The sequence below is a fragment of the Emys orbicularis genome, chromosome 3 (assembly GCF_028017835.1).
Source record: "Emys orbicularis isolate rEmyOrb1 chromosome 3, rEmyOrb1.hap1, whole genome shotgun sequence".
NCBI lineage: Eukaryota > Metazoa > Chordata > Testudines > Emydidae > Emys > Emys orbicularis.
In genome coordinates, this window is record NC_088685.1 from 183,343,013 (window position 1) to 183,354,874 (window position 11,862).

The 11,862-nt window shown below is 46.3% G+C and overlaps 1 protein-coding gene across 1 annotated transcript in view; it reads right to left on the reverse strand.

The window, feature by feature from the left end:
* C3H2orf73 (chromosome 3 C2orf73 homolog) overlaps window positions 1-83 on the reverse strand; it is a 30,659-nt gene extending 30,576 nt beyond the window's left edge. Inside the window, exon 1 of the mRNA XM_065402146.1 lies at window positions 25-83. Coding sequence (XP_065258218.1) covers window positions 25-83 — 59 coding nt within the window. The remainder of the gene's footprint in view (window positions 1-24) is intronic.
* Window positions 84-11,862: the final 11,779 nt, after the last annotated feature.

Here is an 11,862-nt window from a genome sequence, read left to right on the forward strand (position 1 = left end):
GCCCACAGCAAAGGCAGCACTTACAGCTGGTGCGGGGGTGCCTTCTTCCTGCAGTGCCTGCTGTCCTCTGGAGTCTGCCGCATGGTGCCTAGGTAGGGTGACCAGACAGCAAGTGTGAAAAATGGGGACAGAGGGTGGGGGGTAGTAAGAGCCTATATAAGAAAAAGACCCCAAAATCAGGACTGTCCCTATAAAATTGGGACATCTGGTCACCCTATGCCTAGGGGAAGAGGGGGAGCACGTGGGGAGGGGGCAGAGGGCATCCAGAGGGTGCGTGTGGGGTAAAGGGGATGCACGTGGGGGCAGGAGCAAGGGGCAGGGCACAACCAGAGGGTGCATGTGGGGGAGGGTGGAAGCACTTGAGAGCGTGTGTGGGGCAGAGGGGAAGGAAGAGGTGCTGGGGGGGCAGAAGGAGTGTGCGGAGGTCAGCGAGCGGGGGCAGCAGGCACGGGCGCAGCGGGAGCGGGTGGCGGTGAAGCAGGCCGGGGCAGCGGCAGGGGGCGCAGCAGGGGGTGCGCGGGGGACAGCGGCAGGGGGGCAGGGGCTACGCGGGGAGCAGCCGGAGGGGGCGGGGACGCACCACGCAGAGGCAGCGAGAGACGCTCCGAAGGCGGCAGCTGCGCTGCCCCAGCCCCGCTATTCTGTTGCCAAGTGGTTGCTAGGAGACGCGGGCGGGCGGGGGCGCCAGGGCAGGGGCGGCTCTTGAGCCTTCTTCCGCCCTGCGGCTCCGCCTTGGGCCCTAGCTGGGCCCCTCTCTCCCGGGGGAATCGCCTCCCTTGGCTCCCCGCTGGCTCCTCTCGCAGGCGCCGCAGAGTCCGGCCAAGCCCATCTCGCCCAGGCTCCTGACCCCCGCCCTCTGAAGGATACTGGGCTAGTTGGCGGCGCTCTAATCGGGCCTGCAAAAACCTCTCCGCCGCCAGGTGCTGCAGCCTGGTTTGCAACGGGAACCCCACCCAGGCTCCCCAGTGCAGCCGGAGGGAATTGTTTTGTAGATTTCTGCAGTGTAGGCAAAGCCCCAGTCAGATCAGACCTGTCAAAAACAGAAAGCGCTGGGCTGGCCAGAGCATAAGTAGGTCCTGGCTACGTTCAGAAACTGAGCAGGTTCCCTGAGCTGGTATTGAAAACTGTTTAAAAAAAAAAACACAGTATAAACAAAATGTTTTTCGTTCCATTCCCGATAATAATCCTCACTCCGTTTTATAAAGCCCAGCAAGAGTTGCGGTTGAAAAGGGCTCTAAACTAACCTATTTCAACACCAGTTCAAGGGAGCCCAGAGCTGAAAACCATTTTCCAAAGTCCCTCAATTGCCTGTCACTGGTGGGTGACAACAACACAACGCCTACATGCGTCTGACGAAGTGGGTATTATTCACCCACGAAAGTTTATGCTCCAATACGTCTGTTAGTCTATAAGGTGCCACAGGACTCTGTCACTTTTTACAACACCTACGGTACTTTTTGAATTATCTGCCCTTTTTAAAATGAGTATCAAAGGGGTAGCCGTGTTAGCTGCTTTTACAGATCCAGACTAACACGGCTACCCCTTTGATACTCATTTTAAAAAGGGCAGATAATTCAAAAAATACCGTAGGTGTTGTAAAAAGTGACAGAGTCCTGTGGCACCTTATAGACTAACATGGGAGCATGAGCTTTCGTGGGTGAATACATCCGAAGAAGTGGGTATTCACCCACGAAAGCTCATGCTCCAATACGTCTGTTAGTCTATAAGGTGCCACAGGACTCTTTGCTGCTTTTAAAATGAGGGCATTCAAGTTTGTCTGCCTTCCTCTCCGAAAATTAAAAATGTAAATTTTGTAAATTGTAAATCTGCACATATGAATTCAGTAACTTGACTGATGGAGAAGAGACATTTTCAACTGTGGTTTTTAACCATGAGTTAAAATTAAATTAAGAACTTTTTACGATTGTCTTATGAAAGGTTTTGAATATTCTGGCTAGACTGATACAGAGATTATTTTCTAAAGTCAAAGGATGATAGTAATGAGGTGGGACACTTGGTTTTCCAGTTGTTTACTATAAATCCTTTCAAGAATAATTGGATTTTAGGAGTTATCTAGAGAAGGATTTTTCATTATTTTAAGTTTAGAGATCTCCCTGAAACTAAATTAGGTAACAGGTAACACTGCATTTAGTTACCACAAAGTGGGTTAAGAAAGGGATAAAGTTGATTTAAATTTAATCCAAGAAAAGTAGACCACAGATCTCCTAAATCAACCTGCCTATGTCCTTAAACCAGTTTAATCTGATTGGTCAATTCAAAAGCTTCATTTTTCCCTTCCATGCGTGTAAAACATTTTTTTTAAAATCCTAATGTTAAATGTTTATAGTGAGAGGAATTATCTGATCTCTTAAAAATCATTATCTGCCTCCAGAAAAAAAAAATCAAACTTTTACACAAAGACTTCCATACAGAAGTGAACTAGCTCTAGTCAATAAATGTTAACTTCACTAATTTCAAATAGCTGGAAAGGTTGACTCTTCCTTGTGTGCCATTGCAAACAGTGCTCACTCAACTCATCACTTGCAGACTTATTACCCAGCACTTCTCCTTATATTTACATAAGTATAATTGTGGCGCATGTGCTGCTATAGCGATGGCCATGTCATCACTTTCCCTATAAACTTGGTGTTTAAAGGATTTATAAATTTGCCCCTGGATAGAACTTGCTCCACAAGGTCTCAGCCTGGGAGAAGGAGAATGTGCTCCATGCCACTGAATGTGGGAAGGAGAAGCACTGGTACAACTAGGGCTGTTATATCCCAGCATTTTCCTGTAGCTACAAGACCAGTGTGGAAATAAATAATGTTTTAAATATTCCTATGCAGGAAAGGACTTTAATGTGAAGGGAAAACAGCACTTTAGGATCAGTGAAGTTAACCCTATCTCCACCTACAACTTGTATTTTACAACACTTTCTCTTTTCTGCATGCCTGGTTAAGAGAATCCCCTAGGGCCTTACACTGTCAGAGAACATACTTCACCTCCAAATACCCTCTGGATCAGTGGCAGTGCTAGCCCATTGGGGGCCCTAAGCAAGAATGTTCCCCCTGCCTCAACACAATAAAAAGTGAATAGGGGCCCCCTTTAAGCTGCTAGGGGCCCTAAGCAATTGCTTAGTCTGCTTAAGCCCAGCACTGGCTTTGCACTAGATTGTAGCAGTAAAAGCAGGAACTCTATAGAGAAGCCCTGACTACATTATAGTGAGATGCCAAAGCCATCCACTGTTGCTACAGCTACAGCAGCTAGAAGAGAGGAAGAAGGGGAAAAAAGCCAAAACAAACAACCAAAAAAACCCCAGAAGCTGTGCCTGGAGCAGCATTATAGAAGAAGCTGCATCCTGATCAGCTGTGAAGCTTGAAATAAAATTCAGAGGCAAATCCCAGAAGGAAAGGAGAGAGCTGCAAGGGCTTCTGGGAGTTTGCAGACTAAAACTCTGGCTGACCTCAGACTCAAGGGACTTGAGAGAAAGTTGGTGGGAAGAGAAGTGCCTTGGCACAGGCAGTTGGGATGCTAAACCTTAAGTGGGGAGGGGGAAGAAGTGCCAAAGAGCTGAAAGAAGCCTGAGGGTGCTGAACATTCTGTTTTTTGGAATGATATGTTGTAGTTATCCACGTTTCCATTACGTGTAATAAGCTACCAGGGTCTGAGAACTCCCATCTGATTTCAGGGCTCTCTAATCCCCCACACCCAAGCTATACCTGTCACACTCTCTGGCGTGGCTCACAGCCGTGAGTGCCAACCTTGAGGTAGAAAGTCAAAAAGCAGGGCAGAAACTCCAAACTGGTTGTATGGTCTACAATTAGATTTCACCAACCCAGTAACAGGTGTAAACTCCTAAAGCACTATAACAGTCTTACCATGGAGTCACAGACAGTCCCCTTGAGCACACCAGTCTATCTTGCCAACTAGGCAAGCTGGGCTATATGATAGATTGTCACTTTAAACCAAAAATCATAACAATATTCAGGTTACTCCCAATCCCAAAGAACCAGTCATTTTTTGGAATATGTTGAGTCAGACATACGTAAATTATACCAGTAGAAAGAAAAGTAGGTGCTGCAGAAGTACAGCCTACTCCTTTATATAAGATGTGGTGTGGCCAGGTAAAATCCTGTCTCTGAGTCTGAATCCAAATCAAGTTTCTGGGTGGCAAGCTATCACTTGCCTCTGTATGGTTAGGCTTAGGCATTAATGGTCTTGGGGTCAACTGAAGTTTAAGTCCAGCCATATGTTGTGGGGCACGGGGGGTGGAGCTGCACCACATAGTGGAAGCTCCAGTGGGGATTGTGCCTCCCTGGATCTTCAAGGAAACTGGAGGAGTATCTTCTGCACCAGCCCTGAGGGTGCTGCAGCCTATTCCCCACCATGCACTGGGTGGAGAGATGTCCATGGGCCCACCTCCTCCCTGCCTCCACCCCTTTCAGAGGTGGCTAGTGCAGATGATCAGGAATGGACTGTCATAGAGCTGGAAGGGGAAGAAGGATACCTACAAGCCAGTGGGGAGGGGTCTCCATTAAATAAATAAATGTATGCTTTCACAACACTTTGCAGAAGCAACTTCCCATAAATGCAAAGAATTACAGTTTACTAGGGTTGCCAACTGTCTAATCACACAAACCCAAACATCCTTGCCCCGCCCCTACCCCGAGGACCCGTCTCTGCCCCTTCTCTCAGGCCCCACCCCGCTCACTCCATTCCCTCTCCCTCTGTTGCTCACTCTCCCCACTCTCACTCACTTTCACCGGACTGGGGGAGGGTGTGCAAACTCAGGGCTGGAGCCAAGGGGTTTGGAGCGTGGGAGGGGGCTCTGGGCTGAGCCTGGGGCAGGAGGTTGGGGTTCAGGAGGGGATGTGGGGTGCAAGCTCTGGGAGGGAGTTTGGGTGCAGGAGGGAGCTCAGGGCAGGGGGTAAGGTGTGGGAGGGGGTTCAGCGTGCAGTAGGGGTCTGGCCTCCAGCCGGGTAGTGCTTACCTCGGGCAGCTCCTGGGAGGCAGTGCAGCAGGGCTAAGGCAGGCTCCCTGCCTGGCCTGGCCCGGCCCCGTGCCACTCCTGGAAGCAGCTGACATGTCCCTGCGACCCCTGGGAGAGAGCTGCAGTTCCTGGCCAATGGGAGCTGCAGAGTCAGCACTCGGGGTGGGGGCAGCATGTGGAGCCACTCTTGCTCTTGCCCTCCCCGTCCCGAGGCCACAGGGATGTGCGGCTGCTTCTGGAAGTGACAGAGCTGGGACAGGTAGGGAGCCTGCCTTAGCTCTGCTGTGCCACCAGACTTTTAGTGGCCTAAAAATCTCCTGGTTTGGCTTTTGTAGCCTCTGGGAGATAGAGCCTGATTCCAGGAGACTCCTGGTGAAACTGGGAGGGTTGGCAACCCTAACAACAGCCACTAGTTAAACCAGGCCAGAGACAGAGAGAAAGGGTGACTGGCTGACTTTCCTTTGATGTCTCAATCTCACTGAGGAGGATGGGGATCCCAGAAGGAGAGAGAAGAGAAAGGAGTGAGATGGAGGGGGGGGGGGGAAATCTACCTCAGTTCTCACCAACACACTTTTCATTGAGTTGCAGCAGAGGAAGGAGAAGCGGGAGGGGGAGACCTCACCAATCATATCTATCCATAGATAGACTACCAGCTGGGGGAAGCAGGGCGGGGGGGGGGGGGGAAGGGTGAGAGGAGGTGAGCAGGTATCCAGTGACTAGGGCACTGGATTGGGAGATGGAACACCTACCTTCTGTTTCCAGCACTGTCACTGACTCAGCTAATGAATTCTCTGTGCCTCAGTTTCTTATCTATAAAATGGGGATAATAATTCTACCCTCTTTTGTAAAACAGTTACAGGTGAAAAGTGTTGTGCCAACTAAGTCCTGTATATTTGATATAAAGGATTTATCGGCTTGTGTTTGAGATGACCTTATTACACCAAACAGCTCAACTGAAACGAATGCCAATCAACTCTTCACACCCCACCATTCTGTATTTTGATTTAACCACATTTTTGAAGGAAACAGTCTTAGAAATGCTTTAAGATGTTTATTGATACTATTTTTCATATCACTCCACTTGAAATTCCAAGTTGTCATAGTATCATGAGCCCAACTGTGTAGGGCTTGGGTGGAGAAAAATGATAACTAATAAACAAACCTGAAATTCCACATTGGTGTGGAGATAAAAGTTTTAGTGGCAGATTGTCTGAAAGGAGTTCAAAGAAATATGAAGTAGTTCCAGCAGAGATGAATTAAATGGGAAGAGTGCAGATGAAGCAGTCAAAGCAGAAAGACAAATGCAGTTTATTCCAGGGATATAAACACCATCTACGTATTAAAATAATGTACATATAAATTAGTCCCCTATTCTAGCATCAGATGTCCGTATAGCTATAGTTATCCTAAAGCATAGTAGATATGACAGTAGAGTAATTTGGAAACATCAGGACAGCAGTTCGCATTAGATTTGTTTACCTATTTTTTCCACTAGGCAGCGGTAAGATTTTTTCTGTCTTTGTTAATATTTGTTTGAATTCTTTTAATTGGTTGCTTCAGGCTATTTATTAGCAGGACTTTATCCCACGTAACTTATCAGATAGCTGTAGGTCCAGGATCTGTTATTTTCTTTATGTTTGCTGCCTTAATTAAGTCATATGCTTTTTGACTATCACTTATGCATTCTTTTTTGTTGACCTTCTCTGAGGCTATTTGCCCTTATACCTATCTAGCTGGATGTATCAGAGCTTTCAGAGTCTAAATATGAATACAATTGATTTTTTTTTTTGGCTGTTTCAGTAATTTACTCTCAACTCTGATTCCTAATTTCCTAAATTGTGATGCAGGACGAAATAACTATAATTTACATCTCTCAGCAGCTCCGCTGCCAGATCTTGCAATTTTTTCTCGTTGAATTCATCAGAAATCCAGCTTTCTAGTTCATGTTTTGATGAAATTTTGGTATTACCTCCATTCAGGGATCTCAATGAACTTTACAAACAAGTTAAGCCTCAGAGTACCTGTATGATGTAAATAAAAAGTATCAACCTCTTTGGGCAGATAGTGAAACTGAAGCACAAAGATTAAGTATGGGATTTTCAGACACACTTAAGTGGGGAAAAGCCCACCCGATGTTACTTCTCCCCAAATTCCATGGGCCCTTTCATTATATTGTTCTACTGCTCACTTGGGACCAAATTTATTGGAATTCTTTTCTTATTACTATGAGAAAAAAAAACATGCTATGTGCTTTAAATCAGTGCTTCCCAAAGTCGGGCTGCCACTTGTTCAGGGAAAGCCCCTGGCGGTCTGGGCCAGTTTGTTTACCTAGCGCGTCCACAGGTTCGGCCGATCGCGGATCCCACTGGCCGCGGTTCGCCGCTCCAGGCCAATGGGGGCTGCAGGAAGCGGCGTGGGCCGAGGGATGTGCTGGCCACCCTTCCTGCAGCCCCCATTGTCCTGGAGCGGCCAACTGTGGCCAGTGGGAGCCACGATTGGCCGAACCTGTGGACGTGGCAGATAAACAAACCGGCCTGGACCGCCACGGGCTTTCCCTGAACAAGCGGCGGACCAGCTTTGAGAAGCACTGCTTTAAATAACAATAAGACATGTCCTGTAGGACATCTGTACAACTAATTCTTCCAGTTCTTTTGAATCTAGACTTAAAATTTCTATTTTAATTACATTTAGACAGCATTGTTTTGTCTGATGGGTATTTTTCTGCTATGCTACTAATTTCTTTGATGGCATTTATTTGTTACTAGACTTGTTTTGTTCCATCCTGATTTGTTTCTTCGATGCCTGTTCCAGAAAACAATTAAAACCTCAAGCTCTTTTCTTGCTGTGCAAGCAAGTTTTCAGTCTTAGACTAAAAAGTATGTTGTTGGTTTTCTGATTCTTGTTTCTTTGGGGCAGCTCTGGCAAGCAGTGAGGGAGTTTACACTCTGCCACAGGTATGTCTATACGTCCAGCGGTGCAGCTGTACCAATACACATCTGGTGAAGATGATGTATGCTGAAGCAACAGAGCTCTCCTGTTGGCATAAAAAATCCACCTCTGCAAGCGGCATAGAGCTTCTCCTGTGGATGTAGCATCTCACCAACATAGCGGTGTGCACACAAACGCTTATGTCGGTGTAACTTATGTCACTCAGAGGGATGGATTATTCACCCTCCCGAGTGACATAAGTTTTGCCAACATAGGCTGTAGTGTAGACATAGCTTTAGTCTATCTAATTAAAATTATTGAGGGAGATTTGCTCCCTGAGAACCAGATGTTGGTGTTTTGGCTGAGATTGCCAAAAGAGGGGATTGCCTGCAGGCTGCATCTAAGCATCTCTGTTCAAGGACTGGTGTATGTAATGTAAAACAAACAAGCTGTACTAAGAATATATTCAAAATCCATGTAAAAGATTTCTCCTCCAAGGGGAAGCTGACCTGCAAGGCCATGACCTGTTACCTCTCAGCAGAGGGGCTGCAATACAAATGCAGAAGAGTCCCTGCCCTGAAGGCAATTCCTATGTTCCATTGAATTTAATTGGAGTTTTGCCATTTACTTCAGAGGGAAAAGCAAGTGCTTCAAGAACTGAGATGACTCCACAAAGCAAGAAGTGCACAAGTAAATAGACACCGTCACAGAAGTTAGAGGAAAAACTGACATACAGTGTCTTTATCTTCTACTCTAGAAAGCTATCACTAGGATTTCAGTCATGTGTAACATTTGTCATACCACCAAGTTAACCACCAAAGCCCACCTGGCCTATCGTGCAACCCATTGTAAACAAACCGGTTGACAGGCGCTATCTTAAAGTGTGTTCATCAACCAGTAGGTGCAGGTTATGGGGTTGTTTAGTTAAGCAGTGGGAGCAGAGATTTGGGATTGTGTACCTGGAAAGTAGACACTGCTAGGAAGGGTTCAGGGGGAGGAGGCAAAACAATGTTAGGTGATGTACAGGTGGGGTGGATAGAACAATAAGACAGGTGGGGCAGGATTTTCAGAAGTACTGAACACCCACAATTCTACCTGACATCAATGGGAGCTGCAGGTGATCAACACTATTCAAAATTAGGCCCTGGGTTGAAAGGGTGAGCAGCAGAAACAAAATATGGTAAGAGGGCTAGCTTGAGAAGACTGTCTTCAAGGCATTTTTGAGCTGGAGAAGATAGTCCCAGGAGCAAAGCCACTGGATATATGGTTGAAGTAGGCAGGGAGGGAGCAGTATAGCATATAAAATTAAAGAAAGAAACTAATAAGAGATACAGGCCTCTCAGTGTTCTGGGCATATTACACTCAGTGACCACTTAGGGCTTATTATAAGGTCCTTGTAATGTGCTATCATTTATCAATGGAATTTTGTAGTGGCTTTTTCCTCCAATTCAGACACAACTAGAGTCATAACATTCCCAGGGAAAATGGTGCTTAACTGTATAACTTATGCATGAATGGACAGTTTAACTACATCAGTTGTTCAGGGAAATTCAGGAGGAAAATACAGTTGATTATATGGCACATCTCTAGATTAAGAAGGTAGTATAACTGTAGCATCTTTCTTTTACCTATGAGAAATATCTGTATGCACATTAGCTAGGAAATATGCAGACGAAAAATTCTGCAGATGCAGTTAAAACCCAATAATGAGCCACTGTGTAACTCAAAGAGAAAAAACCTGTGCAGTTATCTAAGTTTGCTGACACTTTCAAAACAAAATGATGACTAAATAGTAATGTGTACTCAAAACAATGAGTGATATAGCAAGATCAATAGGACTTTAGGCACTATTTAACACAGTAAAGCCATAGCCTGAATACCATAATGCTGATTACTTAAATTCATTATGCAGGCAGTATAATCCAGCAGTCAGTAATATGTCTGTGAGGAGGAAGACACTTATTCTATTGTTTTAAACTGAGTTTCAGGCAGAGTGATTTACAAGATCACACTTTTTCTAATTCCCCAGATAGATTACCTAAATTTGTTTGTAATTATATATTATTCATCTTAACTGAGGTTCATTAAACTGATTTTATTTGCCACTTGGTTAAAATGATAAAAGGCTCAGCTTTTGGCCCAATTTCAACCTCCCCTCTTTCAACAGAGTAATGGCATTGTCATGGTGTTGAATGAAATTCTCACGACCTGGAAATAAGTGTAGATTTCAGATATACAGATATCCTTCTGAGCATCCACTGATTTCAGTTACAAATATCACACCAAATCTGCCTTTCCTAGTGCCATGATGCTAATAATTAAGTACTTTACCAGGGCCGGCTCCAGGCACCAGCCGAGCAAGCTCATGCTTGGGGCGGCAGATTCTACGGGGCGGCATTCCGCCCAATCCTAGGGCGGCACGGATGCTTTTTTGTTTGTTTGTTTTGTTCGCTGCTCTAGCCGCCCTGTAGGGGGCGGCGGCGCGGAGGAGGGGAGCGCCCTGTTGGGAGCGGGCTGCGCGCTCCGTCTGCCCCAGCCGGTGCCAGGTCTGTAGCAAGCCCGGCAGGGCAGCCTGCGTCCTTCCCTCCCTGCCGACCGGAGTGGCGCGGAGCCCTCCCAGCAGGCGGCGCGGCGGTCGGGGCTGCGTGGCGAGCGCTCCGCTGAAGCCCTGGTCACCCCTTCTCTCTCTCTCCCCGCTACCTCCCCCTCCACCCCGCAGGTTTTTTTTTTTTTTTTTGCTTTGCCGTTCTGGCTGCCCCGATTTTTTTTTTTTTTTTGCTTGGGGCGGCAAAAAAGCCAGAGCCAGCCCTGTACTTTACACTTACATAGTGTCTTTCATCTTAGAATTAAAGTGGTGTATGAGGGTGGATAAGCATTGTTATTCCTACTTTATACATTGTTATTCCTACTTTATACATGTGGAAGCCAAGGCAGAGAGGTAAAATGCCTCACCCACAGTTACAGACTAGCCCTGCAAAGGGGATCTATAAAACCATGCTGAGTTCTGCTGAAGTAGACGGGACTGTGCTCAGGCATAAGTGTCTACATGGTGGCTCTCTCTGCAGAATGTGGGTATAAGTCAGAGAGAGGACTGGAACAGAACCTAGGTGTCCCCATTCTTGTCCCTTGATTGAACCACTGTATGTTTGGAAACAGTAGAAACAAGAAAGTCACCATGGAAATGTAAGGCATGAATAAATATAAGCCCAGTCTCCACAGCCTAGGTATGTGCAAGGCACACACTGTTTGCTTCCCTTCTAGCAACCCCAGCCTGGTCCTGGAGAGAGTATTTTTCTGTGGAGGTAATAGTTCCATTTCCATGGTATTTATAATGCTCAGGCCTAAGTCTCTCTTCACTTACACATGATGTTTTTATGTATAAGGCTACTTCTACACTACAGGGGGGGGTCGATTTAAGATAAGCAAATTCAGCTACGCGAATAGCGTAGCTGAATTCGACGTATCGCAGCCGACTTACCCCGCTGTGAGGACGGCGGCAAAATCGACCTCCGCGGCTTCCCGTCGACGGCTCTTACTCCCACCTTCGCTGGTGGAGTAAGAGCGTCGATTCGGGGATCGATTGTCGCGTCCTGACGGGACGCGATAAATCGATCCCCGAGAGGTCGATTTCTACCCGCCGATTCAGGCGGGTAGTGTAGACCAGGCCTAAGACATTCAATAGACAACTTTAGCGTAAACTTGCATGGCATCATGACAGGGGAAAAGGGGACTGCACCAGCAAGCTCCTTTGCTCTTTTCTTTTTAGAAATTATAGTTGTTTTAGGAAAATGAAGATTTTAGGAAAAGGAAGTCAGCCAAACAAGAAAATAAAAAAAAGAAATCAGAGCTTGCAAGTTTCTTAGCTAAGAACAACGACACTTTTAAAACACACATCTTCTGATTAAAGGCATGTAAAGGGGAAGCCAAAACAAAACAATGCTCCT